The sequence below is a fragment of the Notolabrus celidotus genome, chromosome 12 (assembly GCF_009762535.1).
Source record: "Notolabrus celidotus isolate fNotCel1 chromosome 12, fNotCel1.pri, whole genome shotgun sequence".
Classification (NCBI taxonomy): Eukaryota; Metazoa; Chordata; class Actinopteri; order Labriformes; family Labridae; genus Notolabrus; species Notolabrus celidotus.
The window spans coordinates 301,002-320,823 of record NC_048283.1 but is presented as its reverse complement, the minus strand read 5'-3'; the positions used below and the strand labels follow the sequence as shown (position 1 = coordinate 320,823).

The window sequence follows — 19,822 nt, the reverse complement described above, 5'->3', positions numbered from 1 at the left end:
CTGTTGCTCTCCATGATGTCAGAATTCTGTCTCTGATGATGTCAGAATTCTGTCTTTGATGATGTCAGAATTCTGTCTTTGATGATGTCAGAATTCTGTCTTTGATGATGTCAGAATTCTGTTTGTGATGATGTCAGAATTCTGTCTTTGATGATGTCAGAATTCTGTCTGTGATGATGTCAGAATTCTGTCTTTGATGACGTCAGAATTCTGTCTTTGATGATGTCAGAGTTCTGTCTTTGATGATGTCAGAATTCTGTCTGTGATGATGTCAGAATTCTGTCTTTGATGATGTCAGAATTCTGTCTTTGATGATGTCAGAATTCTGTCTGTGATGATGTCAGAATTCTGTCTTTGATGATGTCAGAATTCTGTCTGTGATGATGTCAGAATTATGTCTTTGATGATGTCAGAGTTCTGGGTCTGTGACGATGTCAGAATTCTGTCTGTGATGATGTCAGAATTCTGTCTTTGATGATGTCAGAATTCTGTCTTTGATGATGTCACAATTCTGGAACATTCAGTGAAGAAGGTCAGAGCTAAAGAAACATCAGTGTCTCTAATCCTCTTTCATAGACCTCCATTCAACAAACAAACATTGTAGACGTAGTTTTCATCTCCTCTTGAGGACAGACCTGACAAAGCTTGACTTCTTAGGGTCTCGTGGTTACGGCTAAGTCCTGACCCACCTGTTAAGAACCAATAAGGAACCGGTGGGTCACCTAGATAGTGATATTTTAAAGTGCAGAGTGGATGTCTTGGTTCCTGTATTTTAAAATGCATGAGTGAGAAAGTGCTGGCATGGTGAGAGTTTGTTTTGAAGAAAACTACATAAGCGTTCACTTGCCCTGAGCTGACATCACATCTCCTCCATGTCTCATATATTTGTGTCTTCCCTGCAGCTCTTACTCTCAGTCTTAACCTCCGTCTGTATCTTCAAAGTGTCAGCGGATATCGTTTCCCCTCCTTCATTAGACAGAGACAAAAGTTAACTGGACTCAAAGGTTCGTTCGCTCTTAATCACCTCCACAAAGTGTCCTCTTCTTTTTGTTCTGTATCTCTGGTCGTCAGTCTGTTTTCAGGATGAAAGCGTTTCATGTGTTCCTCTTTCTTTTGATGAAGCGTGTCTTTTATCTTCTCCTTCCTCTTTCTTGTGTTTTATCTTTTGGACATATCAAGGTGGTTGAAACTGAGAACTGATTCACCTTCACCACACTGAGTATATCAGTGTCCATCATTCAATTACAGACGGCACTTTCATCTCCGCTTGCAGCGACACAGACTCAGCTCCTCTCTCCTCTGTTTTAATCACTGAAGGACCAGACTGACATCTTAAGTCTTTTAGACGTCCCAGATTAAAACTGATTTGTTCCCTGAAGGTATTTTTCACCTGAACAAATCCAAGGACTGATTTTGTTTATTGTATTTTCATTCTGCTGACAGTGAGGAGCAGAATAATGTTCAGTTGATGCTGCGGTGGCATCAGATCGATCACAGCAGGTGTTTGCAGCGTTGATATGAATAAATCTGAACCTTGGCTCCGTCCTCAGACTACAGCGAGGAAAATTACCTCTACAACCATCGCAAGGCAGACATAAACTCACAGCATGCTGCTCTCAGATCTAACCTGGCAGCTCTGTAGTCATGAAACAACCTGAGAGTTCTGCCTTTACAGAAAACGTCTCAGCTTTACTCCCCACTATACGTTAGCTATTGTTCCATTCTCTTCCTGTGATAATACACACAGCCTGTCGTTCTGAGCTTTCATTGAAGGTCTTTATAGATGATCAGCTCCAGGTTTCTGTAACATCTGAGACACAAATCCAGCTCGTTCTGACCTTTCTTTACAATAGATTCATCAGTGAAGTGTTGACACAAACAGCTACAGTGAAAACACAACAACTTACAACTGTTTTCTGACGCCCTCGTCTCTGGGAAGAGAGAATATCTGTGACTTTCCTTCACGACCAAAAGAAGACTTATGCGCAACCTTCTGAGACAAACTGGATCAACAAGGTGAAGAGAGGAGGAAAAGAGCTGAACTTTCCAGCTGCTGGGTGGGCGTGTCTTTTGACAGTGTCCTAAAAGGGCCGCCGTATCTGACGTCAGGTTCAGAACAAATCTTACAAAGTTCTCGAAACCAGCCGTTCAGAGAAGTTAGCATACAGGAATTGCGACATCATCCGTGTATCTCATGTTTGCAGAGTTTTAAAATGGACATCCAACATCGTAACATTATACGTATGTATTTGAATAAAATATAACAGGTCTCCTTTAAGAGTGGACCTTTATCATGTTTTTCTATGACTGCATGTGTCCCCATTCAAACAGCACATGTTTTAATCCAAGAAGCGCTCCTCCTTCCATTTATGAATGATTACAAAACAAATTTTTTATCACCAATTTCTTTTTCAAAACAAGTCAGGCCACACCCACACCAGAGATCATGTGACCCTAACGACCCACAGCTGAAACTTCCCCTGAAAGTCTGACAGGAACCAGGCTAACAACTGTCAGGGACTAGGCTAGGCTAAAGACTGTCAGGAACTAGACTAACGACTCCAAGAGAACTAGACAAACAACTCAAAGGGAACTAGGCTAAAGACTCCAAGGGAACTAGGCTAACAAGTCCAAGGGAACTAGGCTAACAACTCCAAGGGAACTAGGCTAGGCTAACGACTCCAAGGGGACTAGGCTAAAGACTGTCAGGAACTAGACAAATGACTCCAAGGGAACTCGGCTACCGACTCCAAGGGGACTAGTTTAGCGACTCCAAGGGAACTAAGCTACCGACTCCAAGGGGACTAGGTTAACGACTCCAAGGGGACTAGGTTAACGACTCCAAGGGGACTAGGCTAAAGACTGTCAGGAACTAGACAAATGACTCCAAGGGAACTAGGCTAACGACTCCAAGGGAACTGGACAAACGACTTTCAGGAACTAGACAAATTACTCTCAGGAACTAGGCTAGGCTTGTAGGACTATCACGGAACTAGCCGATACCGGACTCCCAAGGGAACTAGGCTTAACAACTCAAGGGAACTGAGGAAAACGACTTCAGACTGGGAAATTCTCTCAGGAACTAGGCTAGGCTTAAGACTATCAGGAACTAGAGAAACGACTCCAAGGGAACTAGGCTAACAACTCTAAGGGAACTAGGCTAACGACTTTCAGGAACTAGGCAAATTACACTCAGGAACTAGGCTAGGCTTAAGACTGTCAGGAACTAGGCTAACAACTTCAAGGGAACTAGACTAACAACTCTAAGGGAACTAGGCTAATGACTCCAAGGGGACTAGGCTAACGTCTCCCAGGAAGGTCCTGAACGACTGTTAGGAGGTAAGCTAACAACTGTCAGGAACTAGGCTAACGACTGCCATTCGTAGGAGAGGTGACACTGCCTTTTTGGATCAAGCTTTGTATTTTTTGTACTTTAATGCCTTTACATCCAGTAAAGTGTAATAGTACTACAAAGCAAGCTAGCAGTCCAACTCCTCCAAGTAGTGTAATAAAAAAATGAAGTTACACCCTATAAAGAAAAAGAAAGTGTGCCTGGTTGTTTCACATTAGTGTAAACCAATAAACGTCCATCACTCTGCTCGTGTTGAACACACTCTGCCCCCTAGTGGTAGTTAACTTACTTTAAAGTTGTAACAGTTCTCTCAGTGACTCACTGAGGGGGAATGAGTCTCCTCTCTGGCCTCAATGATTCATGAGGGGGCCGATATGTCCTAATTAATGCTCTTTATTCTCTCCTCAGTGTAGAGCCCGTGTGTTTGATGTGTAAACAGCAGGTCAGAGCAGGAAATTGCAGGTCTGTGTGCTCACAGTGACGGCTTCAGGCAGAGGGGACGAGTCTTAATTAGGGCTTAACGAGAAACCTGTCAAGTCACAGCGAGACGCCGGGTAAATTATCCTGCACTTACCAACAGCGGTCTGAGAACTCCCGTCTGACAGGAGAGCTTAGAGATTTAACATCCTGGGAGATCTCTGTCACACGTTAGGAGCTAATTGTTTTGTAACTCTGCTAAAGACGTGTTAGTGTTGGAACCGCTCACAGCTCCACCTTCCTCCATTACATTTATCTGGTGTTAACTATAGCTGTCAGATTTCTGTGATAAAACAAAGTCAGGACTTTCTCTAACACAGTTTAACATGCTCCCAAACGTTGAATCTGAAGCAGGGTAACGTGAAGAATAGTTTTTATTCCTGAGAACATCCCCAGAGTACATGCAGGGTCACAAACCTGGAAGTCCGACAGGGATTTACAGATAAACATAAGCATGGCAAATGATTGCATATGCAGATTAAATGTCACAGCAAACATGTTCTGTATGTGCACACTGTCTGCTGCACAAAGACACCGCTCAGGGCAGGATAAATATTTAAACTAGTACAGCTATCATGATCAGAATATTATTATTTAGCATGTTAATTTATTCCATTGAAGACAAAAAGGACCATTTCATGTGCTAACGTACCACTGCAGTCAGCATTGAAACTCCTTCTTTTGGGTCTCTTCCCCATAGATCACCATTACCTTCAAATCAGCATCATAACTCCGCCTACTTTTGGGTCTCTTCTGCATTGATAACCATTTGCTTAAAAAGAGAATCATAGCTCCGCCTACTTTTCGGACTCTTCTGCATTGATAAGCGTATCTTAAAAACCGCATCATAACTCCGCCTACTTTGGGGTCTCTTCTGCATTGATACCATTATCTTCAAAACAGCATCATAGCTCCACCTACTTCAAAGCAGCGTCATAACTCCGCCTACTTTTGGGACTCTTCTGCATTGATACCATTATCTTAAAAACAGCATCATAGCTCCACCTACTTCAAAGCAGCGTCATAACTCCGCCTACTTTTGGGACTCTTCTGCATTGATACCATTATCTTCAAAACAGGATCATAACTCCGCCTACTTTGGGGTCTCTTCTGCATTGATACCATTATCTTCAAAACAGCATCATAGCTCCACCTACTTCAAAGCAGCATCATAACTCTGCCTACTTTTGGGACTCTTCTGCATTGATAACCATTATCAAAGCAGCGTCATAACTCCGCCTACTTTTGGGACTCTTCTGCATTGATAACCATTAGCAAAGCAGCATCATAACTCCGCCTACTTTTGGGACTCTTCTGCATTGATAACCATTATCTTAAAAACAGCATCATAATTCCGCCTACTTTTGGGACTCTTCTGCATCGATAACCATTATCAAAGCAGCGTCATAACTCCGCCTACTTTTGGGTCTCTTCTGCATTGATAGCCATTATCTTAAAAACAGCATCATAACTCCGCCTACTTTTGGGTCTTGTTCTGGACCATCACTGTGTCTCTCCATCTTTTATCCCCTTGCTGCTGTGGTTGTGAGTGACAGCTGGCCTCAACCACGTGGCGTAAACTCGCTTTACAGATAGGTGGCGCTGTCTGTTTTCATTGAATGCTGGTTTTTAGAAGTTTAGACCCCAAATATAAAAGAATCACTCTTTTTCAGATGTATTTTAAAGGAATAAAAGAAAATTCTTGTCTCATATTTTGGTTAAAACGATGTGTAATCCCTAAATAAATGAAACTCGTGCATCAACAAAGCTCCAGAGAGAATCTTGTTTACTCTCCATCGCTGCTTCTGTCAGATGAAGAGAAAATAAAACAAGCAAAACAAGAAAATTGTCACTTCCATACAGACTTTATTCAAACACTGTGGTGTAATTTTATCCTTCAGATGCTAAACAACAGACACAATGTGCGGCTGTGTTTCCTCTTAGGTTTAATCAGAGCGAGCCGTCTGAGTGTGATTGGTCCTAAAAATGTCCTCTCTTTGTTTGTCGGCCTCAGTGTGAGACAAAGCTTTCTCCTCTCCATCAGCGCTCAGTGCGCTTAGCTCCAGGAGATCAAATCTATCTCAGGAAAGATTCTCACTGACAGACAGTAAGAGGGAAGCAGACAGGAGGAGCAGTGTGAAGTCCTTTCTGCAGAAGGAAACTTATAACAGCTCTCCACATGAGCACTTTTCATCGAGCGCAGAAATGAAAACATCCTCGATGCTGCTCCCGGCACGAACAGAGAAGGTCTTATTATCTTTAATGGTCCAGTGCTTGTCATTGATTGGCCCTTGAACATAATTTTGGACCCATAATTTGGGATCAAGATTACATCAGAGCTCTCTGTAATAGTTCTCTCTACAGTTTGAGTGATTCATCCTCCAGATGAGGAAAAGAAAGAACGAAGAATCTTTGCAGCAAAAATATCAAAGTACGACGAGTGAGGGACGAAATACCTGAATGTGTACCATGACACGTCAAACTTGCATATTAACCTCTGTCGCTCCCTCAGGTGGGTCCAGTCCTCAGGTGGGTCCGGTCCACAGCGTCACAGATTCGTGTGTGGGTTTGAAGCAGACTCTCACGGTTATGGTGCGTTCAATGACTCTGGTATTAGTGTTTGTTACGTTCCCTCTCACTTTGATAATCCAGAGCACGCAGCGCTGCAGGAACCTCATTGGTCCACACAAGCTGTCAATCATGACGTTGATGATGTAATAGAATTCTGCCTGTGACATCATCAAAAGCCAGGATTCCGGAATCACAGGCAGAGTTCTAGAATGTCTTTGATGTCAGAATTCCGAGAGAACAGTCGACATTCTGAAGAAAAGTGGATCTAAAAAAATGACATTTAATAAGCCCCTCCCCTCTTTTCCTCCTTTACACCACTTTTTATATAATCAAATAATAAATTCAAACTGAACAATTCAGATAAATAAACTCTGTGATATAAATCAGCACAATAAGATCTAATTATTACATCATTTGGCGTGTATTTTAATTTTCTAGTTCAACCCAAGTCCAATCTGTTATAATTGGATTTTGGCTTCACTTTAGGGGAGCTGTCATGATGTCTATCTTTTTGTATAGAATATGTTTGATTGAAAAAATATCTTTAGGCTGGGAAAATTCCCATAAATGCACGCTAAAGTCAGAAAAAAAACTTTATTTTAAATGTACACTACCAGTCCAAAGTTTGGAAACACCTTCTCATTCAAGGGTTTGTATTTATTTTAATTATTGTAAACACTGTAGATTAATACTGAAGACATCAACACTATGAAAGAACATATATGGAATTATTTAATTTTTAAAAAAGTGTTAAAGCAGAATCTGTTTTATATTTTAGATTCTGTAAAGTAGCCCCCTTTTTCCTTCATGACAGCTTTGCACACTCTTGGTATTCTCTCAGTCTGCTTCATGAAGTGGTCTTCTGGAATGGTTTCTCTCAGTCTGCTTCATGAAGTGGTCTCCTGGAATGGTTTCTAATGAACATGAGCCTTGTCAAGAGTTCATTTGTAGAATGACTTGCCTTCTTAATGTGTTTGAGACCATCAGTGTGTTGTTCAGAGGTAGGGTTAGTACACAATGGATAGCTCTATTTGACTCCTGTTGTAATCCAGATTATGGCAAAACCAGATTATTTCATAGTTCTGATGTCTTCAGTATTAATCTACAATGTTGATAATAATTAGAATAAATAAAAACCACTGAATGAGAAGGTGTGTCCAAACTTTTGACTGGTAGTGTGTATGTTGAAGTGTCACTTTGTTGGTAAAAGGTGGAAAAAAGGAGATGTTGTTTTTATAAGAATCTTATATTTCTTGTGATGTGATGAGGAAAGTTTGGTCTGGGAACTGAAATGTTGTTCTTTGTTTTCTATGCAGATAAAATCTGTCTGACTCACATGTTTCCTGCCTGTCAGACTTCATCTGTGGGATGTCACAGTGTTTTAAAATCTCAGACATGAACTCTGGAGTGATAATATCTACCAGAAATAGCAGCTCAAGCTACAAAAGGAGGAAGAATATTTGCATATAAACTTGCACATCTTTAAAATCATGCACTCAGACATCCAGGGAACTATGATTGAATACTTGAGCTCTGCTGGTGACGCCTGTCTCTATAGCAAACTTTCCTTTTTGGCAATATTTGGAAGAGCAAATTTGGTTTGTGAGTCAGTTGTTGAGAAACGACAGCATGGTGTCTCAGGTCTGATCTGGGGTTGTTGGTTTTTTATTTAAGGAGGCAGATTTCAGTGCAGAAGTTTGGTCTTGTTCAGTCTTCAGTCAGAGGAGTGGGTTCAGTCTCTGGCTCTCCAAAAGGCCGCAGATGAACCCGGACTTTCAGCAGACAGAGGTCTGACGTCAGTAGGTGTTCTTCCAGGACCGGAGGTAGAGCTGGAAGGGGATGAGGGGGTTCCTCTTCTGCAGACTGGGGTTGAAAACATCGAAATCTGCCCGCCTCACTCTCTGCAGGTAGTCCTCCAACACCACCTGCAGCACGCAACACCACAGAAGAAGAGAGTTCACCATGCACATAGTTTAAGAGGCAAAATTTGATGTTTGAACCTTTTTTAATTTATGATCTGAATTGAATTCTTTACTGAATTATTGCAGGTGATTGAGCTACAGGACCTTTTAGCTTAGGTTGTGTAGATTTTAGGGATGAAACTCCAGCGTATGCACTGCTGAACGTCTCAGGGTGACGTAGAATCTATAATCTACATCACCGTAAAAACTCCAAACATGAGATTATCCTCCATCTGAGTCTCTGATACGTCTCCTGGTCTCTCTCCGCCCGGCCCGGCTCTGCTCAGCAGAGGTTTAAATAAAGACTGGTGGTGTGTGAAGGAGCTCCGTCTGTGTATTCATGTCCCTCGGGCTTCACCCGCTCGCTCTCTGTTTCCTGCAGTTTCACGCCACACTCCAATCCAAACCTGCGACTCATCTGAATTAAATTTTCAGCACGCCGTGAAAGCACGAGTGGCTGTGTCAGCTTCCTCACGTGGACAAGCACACTGAGCTGGAAGAGCACCACACACTCACTCAAACACACACACACACACCTGAGTAACCTCATGTGTGTGAGCATGCCGCCGCAGCGTGAGAGTCAGAGGGCAGAGTGCTTTCCCTGAGAGGACTACAGAGGGGTTTGCAGCGCTGCACTGTATTCACAGCAGGTCACACGTTTATGGACTCACGGCGGGAGCAGAGCGAGCATCCACCGACCCGCCAGAGGAAACACATTTACTCAGTGACACGCTTCAGAAGCTGTGACCACATCAGCAGTTTCCTGCAGCTGAACATGTGCAGGGTTCAGGTTTTAGATCCAGGTGAACTCAGAGACTCATACACCGGCAGACTCTTAGATTTAGGATTTAATGTAATCAAAAGCAAAACAAACTGAGGAGTTCAAAAATAAATAAGAGGTTGAATTTTATTTTGAAAATCTCAAATAAGAATACCTTTTTTTTTTTTTTTTAATTGTGTTCCTCATTTTGTTTTTTGGTGTTATCCATCCATCCATTATCTTGACCGCTTATCCTGTCAGGGGTCACGGGGGGGTGGAGCCTATCCCAGCTGGCTTTGGGTGGAAGGCAGGGTACACCCTAGACCGGTCGCAAACCTATCACAGGTTTTTGGTGTTATAATAATAATAATAGTTATTTATTTGTTTTTATTAATTTTTTTTATATATATTTTTTTTTTAAGGAACCAAAACGGGTTAACAAAAACAAGTCGGTTATATCTACCTACCTTTTTAGTCTTGCTTTTAATTAAGTTTTATTTTTATTCTTAATAGTTTTATTTATTTATTATCTATTTCAAATGTATTCACTTATGCACTTATGTATTTATTTTAAGTATAACATCTTAAGTTCTTTTAATGGTTTAATATTTTAGTGTTTTATTATCTTAGAAATGTATTTTATTTTGGTGATTTTAATTTCCTGTGTTGAGTTTTAACATCTTTATTTTTCCTCCAGTGTTTACTCATTAAGATATCATGAGAGCGTTTCCTCACTTCATTCAGAAACTTCTTTCTTATTTATTTATTTTATTTTTATAGTTTTTATTATTATTGTTGATTATATTGTGTTGTTAACCTTAGGATTGTGGGGTGGGTTTGGGGTCTTGGCTGGGGGTGGGATCTTTTTCTTAATGTATTCTATTTGAAGTTGTTTTTCTGTACAGCACTTTGTGTTACAATGTCATTGTATGAAAAGTGCTTTATAAATAAAGTCTGATTGATTGATTGATATCTGAAATTATGAATTTAAGTTTAAATATGAATAGAAAAGGAAATCCCTAAACCCTGGAGGAAAACATGGTGACCATTTTTGAAGACTCACTGTTTGGAAGAAGGCCGGCGTCGCAGCTGCTGGGACGTTGGGACTAAACGATCTGGCCTGCAGGAGAGAACACGAGACCTCCATCAGTGTCTGCTCACTTTAAACACTCCCATCGTGACGTGTCAGGAGTGTTTCTGTACGTACGTGTTGTAGATGCACATGAGCCTGGCTGGCGATGTCGTACACCACGTCTCGGACGTTCTGCTCCCGGCTGCAGCGGATGAAGTCCTCCTGAGAAGCTCCGTGCTGCAGGACACAAATCAAAGTATATATGGATTTAGGTCGGCACGGTTTAACGTCCTCCAGTTTATCTGCAGCTGTTTAAACCAGAGGCTGTGTAAATAATGGACATAGGATTCGGTCGAGCGATTGTGACGTAAAGAGGCGGGCTTTGAGCCTTCTAGCCAACAGCTGCAGTGTTCCCACCTGTCAATCAAGTCAGCTGTGCCTCTCATTGGAAGACTTGTAATATAAATATCTCTGATATTGCCACATTATGAAAAAATCCCCCCCCACCCGTACATTGAGAAATGAGCTCGTCTTTTGAACCAGGCTGTAAACATGTTTATTCCTGCTGTAAAGATTGTCTTCTTTGAATGGGTGTGTATGTGGTTTCCTGTGTTTCTGCAGCCAGCCTCTAGTGGACGCTTGATGAACTGCAGTTTTTAGCACTTCCATATTGGCTTCATATTTTAAAGGTGACATATCATGCAAAATTGACTTTTTAATGGTTCTTTACCTGAAATATGTGTCCCTGTCTACAAACCCCCCAAGAATGAAAAAAATCCATTCTGCCCCTGTTCTGATTTCTCCACCTTTCTGTAAATGTGTGCTGAAACCAGCCGTTTCAGACTTCAGTGTTTTTGTTACGTAACAACAATATCCGGTCTGTGACAGGAAGTCAGAGCTCGGAGCTTGTTCAGCCCATAGACTGTATAAAATACAACTCAACCCCTCCTCCGTTTTTCATTCCCTGCACACATGTGTGCTAACAAGGAGCTTAGGAGGGAGGCATGCTAGTTGTAGGCTGTCTTAATAAACACAAAGGTCGCTTTGACTCCCCACGTCTGCAGATTTGAAGATCTAGTGGAGGATTTTTATTTGTCATGGATAAGTGCTAGCGCTAATTAGCATAGCCACATAGCTATATGTTCAAAGCTGTAGCTGTAGCTGTAGCTGTAGCTGTAGCTGTATACCAAGACACACGTCGACATACTGACAAATAAAACAACAAGAAACACTAAATCTGTGACCAATGGTTCATAAAAGGTCCTGCTGCCTTTCTGGTAGAGGTCGGTTTTACTCCCCACGTCTGCAGATTTGAAGATCTAGTGGATGATTTTTATTTGTCATGGATAAGTGCTAGCGCTAGTTAGCATAGCCACTTAGCTACATGTTCGTAGCTGTGTACCAAGACACACGTCGACATGCTGACAAATAAAACAACAAGAAACACTAAATCTGTGACCAATGGTTCAGAAAGGTCCTGCTGCAGGCGCCTCTCCGTCAGGATCAGATTCTGGATCAGATTCAGAGGGTTGAAGTAACGCGGGTCTGTGAGCAGCCGTGTATATTCAGCCAACATGTAAACATTAGATCAACGTGCTGGACAGCCGAGGAGGCCACACCCACTTCCTGAGGGGGCGTGGTCAGAGAGAAAACAGAGTGTTCTGAGGAGGACTGAAGAAGAGGGACTTTTACAGGCAGACCAGAATCTGATTTCAAAGTGTTTTTTTGAGCATAAACTTTAAAGACATGTTTTGGGGACCTCTTAGACCAATATATGTTGATGAAAAAAGCGTGATATGTCACCTTTAAGACTGGAAGTTGCCGCTTGGTTCAAACTTTACTTCACATTAAGATTTGACCAGTATCATTTTGTGTAGTTCATATGACTGATAAAGGATATTTGGAACAGATATGCATTGGGAGAAAAAATGAAATTCTGTCAAAATGTAGAATTTTGAATATTAAAAACGTGCATCAAATGTCAGATTTCAGCTTCAGCGTTATTCAACAGAGGAGTCAGAAGTCCAGCAGAGCAGGTTTTGGTATTTCTTCTATCACAGACTGAAACCAGACAGAGACACCTCACATGAAGACGACCCCTGGTGTCCATGGAAACTGCCTTCAAAAAAAACATTTCTTCAATTTCAGATTGAAACATATTTCTCCTAATTGGGTTATTTTTATTTTTCATCCATATCGACGGCCTGACGCTGGAGGAATAAACATCCAGATCCATTAATGAGTCTGCTTCTATAAGGGTTCATTAACTGAGCTGAGTCTGACTGCAGGAAGGTCAGTGTGTATGGATGTTTGACTCAGACTATAAGTATGAATGTTAAATCTATTTCTGCTTTTAATCCCTCAAAGATCCTCTGGATGAATTTGATCTTTAATGAAACATCAGTATTCAGGAGACAGTGAGAATAAAACACGCTTCCATCTTCAGAATAATGAGCGACATTAATAAAAGCTTCTGTCATGGTCTGTAATATGTGACTGAACTGTTTCTGCTCAGAGTAATTTCTCCTCCTGTTGAATGACAACGGGAGAAATCAGCCTGAGAGCCGTCGAAGCTTTTAGCAGCGACGTGAGGAAAAAATGAGACTCTGAGAATTATAAAAATAACAAGCTGATGGAAAGGAAATGACTTGAATCAGAAACACTGCACTCAGGAAATGGTGACATACATAAGAATAAGGAAGGAATAAACATTTATATACATGCAAACAAGCGACAGAAATACAATGTTCGACATTATAGAGAGAACAATTTATAAAGTTTAACATAAAACACCAACTTTCATCAATTAAAGATACAGAAAAACAACAAAACTCACCGGATCATTAAACTTCAAATAATTCCTGCACTATTTTGTAATCCAAAAAAAAATTAATAAAAGTCATATAATTCCAAAAGATAAAATAAATGTAATAAAACAACTAAATACACATATATTTAAATACAAAAATTTAATTAAAATGTTTTTAAGTAAAATAAATAGACATGAAACTGAATAAAATAACACAATGGAAGGAATTCAATTTAAATTAAAATAACTAAATTAAAATAATAATAAAATAAATTTAAATAAATTTAAATTAAATTAAATTAAAAACTCAATACTTATACATTTAAATTGAATAATTTAATTTAATTTAATACTGAAAAATTATTAGAATAAAATAAAATAAATTAAAGTAAAATAAATAAACATAAAACTGAATTAAATAACTTATCAAATGGAATAAATGTAATTAAAATATGTAAGTAAATTTAAATAAATTGGAATACAATTAAATGAAATAAAAAAGTTAATACACCAACATTTAAATACAATCAATTTAATTAAAAAATATATTAAAATTTTATTGGATTAAATTAAAATAAATAAAAATAAAACAAAATTAAATTAAATTTGAAAGTCAGAAAATTTAATTAATTAAAAAATAACAAAATATAATGCATGTAAATTTTTTAAAGTAAAATAAATGATAAATGATCCAAATTAAATATTCAAATAGAATAAAATCATAATACAAATAAAACAATAATATATGTCAAACATTTTCTGGTTTTAGTTATTTAAAATGTGGGGAGCAAAAGGCCTTTAATTCATTATTTCAAACTAAGTCTTTAGTTTTCACCTGTAGGTTTAGTAAAAAACTGTTTAAACTTGTGATGACCTCCTTCCACATCCTCTGATATTTATGGACTCAAACAACAGAAAGTAAAATCATCCAGATGAACCTTCTGAGAACAGGTCTGAATGTGTTTCTTATTATAAAGCAGAGCGGCTGTTTTAACACCTGAGTGTTTCCTCCACAGAGAGACACCGGCTGAGTGAGAGGGGGCGGGGGGGGCGGGTGGATGGCAGAGCGGAGGAGGTGAGTGGGCAGGTTGGCTGTTAAGAGGTTCACACACAAGGACGCCGTTTTATCTGTTTTAGCTTTCAGTGACATTCTTTGAGTTCAATGCCGACGTGTCCGGCTGTTGTTTAGAAGAGAAGAGAGTGACGAAGCTAATGTTTCATATTTCTTTCATCTCTGACCATCACAGTATGTTCTCTCTGCTGTGTTCTCACATCTTTTCTCCTCTTGTTTCTCCTTCATATCCACTGAGTTTCAAACCAACTGTGAGGTACTCTCTAAAGAAAAGGATCAGAGACTCGTCCATTAACGCCCTCATCATAATATCTCTGCTCTTTCTGCTCTTTGTTAAAAGTGAGTAAACATCTGGACATAAACTATGAGCTGGAACGCTCTCATGAAGGAGAGCAGCGTGTCTCAGTGAGTGCACAGCGCCCTCTACAGTCAGCAGGGGGGAGGGGATGTGAGGTGAGAGACTTGGGCCTGGAGTCAGAAGCATCCATCCTCTTTCATGCTTCATCCACACTGTAAATGTCTTCCTTCTTCTCCTCCTCCTCCTCCTCCTCCTCCTCCTCCTCCTCCTCCTCCTCCTCCTCACCCACACTGCAAATGTCTTGCTCCTCCTCCTCCTCTTGATCCGCTCCATTGCGTTCCGGCTCTGTCTCTGATCCGGCAGGTCAGAGTCCTCCGGATCAGATACACAAGACTTCTATTTGTGCCGGATGCCGGATCACGACGCATCAATCTCAACAGAGCAGATGGAGCGGGACAGGAAGTCAGGTTTCACCAAAACAATATCAAAATAGCAGCTTGATTTTCAAAATAAAAGCCTCTGTGTTATCACCAGATCGTATTTCACTTAACTACAACAACAAACCAAAGTCATGATGAGCGGAGCCAGGCCTGGAGTCAACAGGTCAGAGGTTTTCAGAGGACCAGAAAGACAACATGGATGAGGAGAGGAGGAGGAAGAGAATCCTTGATTCAGTGATTACCAAGGGGAAACCTCGGTCACATGACTCCAGCTGTCCGGTGGTCCTGAAAACACAGCCGGACGAGGGAGCATGGAGACGGATTGGAGATGGACCAGACACAGATCTGGTGGAAGTCTGATAGAATCTACCTGGCGGACTGTCAAACATCTCTCTTTCTCATTTGCATGAATGATTTCTCCTGATGCATGTTAGTCAGGAAGCCAAAGCTGCAGCTGCAAAGTCTCACAGCTCTGTGTCAAAACCTGGATAGTTACCAGTTTGGGGATACAATAGAGAGCATATTTAGCAAGACATTTCAGGATATTCATCAGCTCTAAATCCTCAGATGTGACGGTGCAGGTCAGAGCGCAGTGATCTGAATGTTTGTCGTCTAAGGAGCTAAACAAAGCCGCCGTGTTTAAAGGAGGAGTGTTTCGTTTCCTGACTCTGAGAGGAGGAAGGTAAGACTTCTTCCTCCTGAGACTCCTTCCTGCTGACTTTGAAACAAAAGAAACGCTGCCTCCGTGAAGCAGCGACTCACCAGCATGCAGACGTCCATGGGGAGGTAGACTTTCCGTCGGCTGCTGTGGTACGGAGTCGCTCTCAGACACGTCACGATCCCCTGAGCTTTCCCGATGTGACTGGCGGCGTGGTCTGCGTGCACGTTTTTCACGCCTGCAAAAAACAGAAAGATTAGCTTCAACTCATCCTGACTTTGTAACCTGATGACCTTCCCTTCACCCGTCCTTACCTAAACTCTCCAGCAGCAGGTAGATTAAAGACGACTGTGTGTTCTCTGAGTACGTCTCCAGCTCCTGCAGGTTCCTGTACGCCCGGTCATCCAGGTCCTTCTCCTGATCAAACAAACACGTGATGATTACTTCAAAGCATTAAAACCACAATCAGGTCTTAGAGAAGGAACTGACCCTCTCTGTGATGATCCTCAGCATCCACCTCTTCGTCAGGTAATGCTTCCTCACCGCCTGCAGAGCATCATCATCCTCATCATCATCATTTTAAAGTAGGTATTTATTGAACTTCTCTGTCAGGTGTTTGTTTGATATTTACCCTCCACAGCTCGGCGCTGACCGGCTGTTTCGGAGGGTCGTCTCTGTAGATGTCTTCTATCGCCGCCTTCCAGAACTGCATCCGCATCAAACCAATGGTCTTCTGGGAAACGGAGTCCTTCACCTTTTGGCAGAACGAATGCGTGGGAAAAGTTTGAGAGCCGAGCAAGAGCAGGGTGCAGGATTTTCAACTGATGCATCATGAACACCTGCAGGATGTCTGAGCACCATGTTGGTCTTTAAATCTAAATATTATTTTCTTAACAACAGGAGCAGCATTATCAGTCATTAGTCCACTCCAGCCTGGTTGTAGGACTACCTGCCTGTGCCAGCTCCACGTTGAACGCCCTCAGAGCCAGAGAGGAGCGCCGCGCCTCCTCAGGAAGGAGAAGGGAGGACACGAAGCCGTCATAGTCTCTGGTCCTGAGGAGGAGGAGAGATATTTTAATCATTATTTGACACTTTTATTGGTATTTCTGTATGATCCCACGCTGATTTCTGAGGTATAACCAAAAGGTGACACAACACCTATCGAGTCTGAACTTATTGAATATTTTTGCTGCACCTTTTCTTCTATATCACATTTTTCAGGCCCGCTCATGCAGGTGAAAATCAGGTCACAGCCTGCAGACTAAACTGTACTATGTTTGGAAGGAGTCGTTGGTTTTGCAAAGCATTGTTTACTTCTTGTTGTGATTTTCAGCATGCATGCTCCTCTAGGCTTCATGTTAGACAGCTTGTATCTTTTTTACTTTGCACCTTTTTTTTTTACTCAGTAACAGACGCCAAATAAAATGTAGAGAAGTAAAAAATGTGACAGAAAGAATTACTTAAATAAAAGTAATATAGAACTGATTTTAAAAACAAAAAGCTAATAATTTCCAGTAACTTGAGTAAATGTAATCACTTACTTTACATCTGTGGTACCAGGATGTTAAACTGTAAATGTATCTACAGTCAAACTAAACAAGAACTCTCATTTATTACAACTTTAAACAAAAGCTTAAAATGAAAAACACAATTAATTCTTTCCCTTAAATAACTATTTCTTTTGTTTACATTTATGCCAAACCTACAAAAGAGGATAAGGTTGAATGAAAATATTTTTTTGGGAGGGCAGGCAAGCAAAAAAAATGTAAGTATAATTTTTTGTCTCAATTCTGACTTCACTCTCTGAGTTCTGGAATTCTGACTTTTAATTAATTAAGAAAAAAAAATATTTTTTTGAGGTGTCATTTTTTTTTAACTCTGATATTAATGTCAAAATTATCACTTTGACAGAAAGAAAAAATAATTACAGCTTAAAAAAAAATTTCTGCTTGCACACCCTCCAAATTATTATTTTTCAGTTGCATTTATCCTTTTCTGTAGAATCCACTCCCCATAATATTAAAATATAATAATTCAACAGTATAAAGAACCTTCACAGAGTCGATCTAAACAGATTCAACCTTTAAACTTTGATCAGAGTGAATCTCTGTGTCCCTGCTGATTGATGACTCAGATAAGAAAGGGAAACAGACTGAATTTAAATGTTAAAAGTTGATATCATGTAAAATACATGCTTCACGGTCACTCTGATGAAGCCGAATTTATAATAAGACATTCATGATTAAATGTCCTTTTTACATTTTCACAGATTTTCTCTTATTTGTTTGTAATTTTAGATTTTTCTTATTTTTGACGGATATTTAAACGGAGTCTGGTTCACTGCGTGTCTCCCCTTTAAACGCTCCTCAGTGCGCATGTCAGGACCCTTTATATACAGTCTATGGTCAGGGCGCATCCATACTAATATAAACAGTTTTATATCTGCTCTATAAATACAGATCTAAAGGAGGTATAATCTTGATCCAGCTTGTGTTGTAAGCATGAGTCCAGCCCACCTGACCAGGTCCAGGCAGAACTTCTCACTGAGGTCTGAGTCTGCTGTCGAGCTGCTGGACTCTCTGTGGACCAGGACCCTGCCGGGGGGAAGGTTCCTGTTCAGGGCTCGATAAAGAACCGTTCTACTGCTTAATAATCCAGGTTTAGATCTGAAGCCTGCTGCCATGTTCCCCTTCAACTCTCACCCTGTGTCACATCAAAAACAGTCCCCCAGGAAACTGAGACTGCCAGACTAAGATTCCGCTTTGTTTTAAAATGTATTTTATTTTTTACTTTAATTTTTTACTTTATTTTAATGTATTTTAAATTGATTAAATGTTTTACTTTAGTTTTATTTATTTTATTTTATCTAATTTTTTACCATATTTGTAAAAACTGTATTTTAACAAATTAGATAGAGGACAAGTTCATGTGCAATATTTGTTTGTTTTGAATGAAAATATTATTTTATGAAAATATTTATAATTTTTAATATTTAATTTATTCCTAACGTATGCATATAAATAAATAATATAAAATAAAACCTCTTGAAAAAAAAATTAAACATTTCTTAATAATAATTTTACAAACACTACAGAAATGTGCTCAAACAAATCCATATACCACAAATACAAGATTAAAAAAACATGAGTTGGTCATATTATGGAAACCCAAAAAGGACATTACTAAATACATTTTATTTTTTTGGTTTTCTTGAGATAACAAGTTAATTTTATTGCAATAACAGGATCATTTATCTCATTTTATTCAGAGAACAAAGCTAATTTTTTGTGTTGTTGATCTTCAACCTTTAAGATAAATGTCTCGTAACAAAATGTCTTTTTATTCTTTACTGAGGAAAAAATGTCTAAACAAAGTTTCCTATAGCCTGAAGTTACTTGGTCACCATATGTAGAAATGTTCTCCTTTAAAGGTGACATATCATGCAAAATTGACTTTTTAATGGTTCTTTACCTGAAATCTGTGTCCCTGTCTACAAAGCCCCCAAGAATGAAAAGAATCCATTCTGCCCCTGTTCTGATTTCTCCACCTTTCTGTAAATGTGTGTGAAACGAGCCGTTTCAGACTTCCGTGTTTTTGTTACGTAACAACAATATCCGGTCTGTAACAGGAAGTCAGAGCTCGGAGCTTGTTCAGCCCATAGACTGTATAAAATACAACTCAACCCCTCCTCCGTTTTTCATTCCCTGCACACATGTGTGCTAACAAGGAGCTTAGGAGGGAGGCATGCTAGTTGTAGGCTGTCTTAATAAACACAAAGGTAGATTTTACTCCCCACGTCTGCAGATTTGAAGATCTAGTGGATGATTTTTATTTGTCATGGATAAGTGCTAGAGCTAATTAGCATAGCCACATAGCTATATGTTCATAGCTGTAGCTGTAGCTGTGTACCAAGACACACGTCGACATACTGACAAATAAAACAACAAGAAACACTAAATCTGTGACCAATCGTTCAGAAAGGTCCTGCTACAGGCGCCTCTCCGTCAGGATCAGATTCAGAGGGTTGAAGTAACGCGATCTCTGAGCAGCCGTGTATATTCAGCCAACATGTAAACATTAGATCAACGTGCTGGAGAGCCGAGGCACATCCACTTCCTGAGGGGGCGTGGTCAGAGGGAAAACAGACTGTTCTGATGAGGAATGAAGAAGAGGACTTTTCAGGCAGACCAGAATCTGATTTCAAAGTGTTTTTTTGAGCATAAACTTTAAAGACATGTTTTGGGGACCTCTTAGACCAATATATATTGATGAAAAATGCGTGATATGTCCCCTTTAATGTTTAGTATGGAAGCCCTAAAAGGACACGATTAAATACATTTTATTTTCTGTTT

The 19,822-nt window shown here is 40.0% G+C and overlaps 1 protein-coding gene across 1 annotated transcript; it reads right to left on the bottom strand.

Moving 5' to 3' along the window:
* Window positions 1-8,042: 8,042 nt before the first annotated feature.
* ndufaf6 (NADH:ubiquinone oxidoreductase complex assembly factor 6) lies at window positions 8,043-18,201 on the bottom strand. Its single transcript, XM_034698558.1, has 9 exons — window positions 17,987-18,201; window positions 16,424-16,523; window positions 16,102-16,224; window positions 15,960-16,016; window positions 15,785-15,887; window positions 15,575-15,708; window positions 10,329-10,430; window positions 10,185-10,241; window positions 8,043-8,325 (listed from the first exon to the last, which is right to left on the bottom strand). Exons 1-9 carry the CDS (start codon window positions 18,151-18,153, stop codon window positions 8,197-8,199), a joined length of 972 nt encoding a protein of 323 aa, XP_034554449.1. The 5' UTR covers window positions 18,154-18,201; the 3' UTR covers window positions 8,043-8,196.
* Window positions 18,202-19,822: the final 1,621 nt, after the last annotated feature.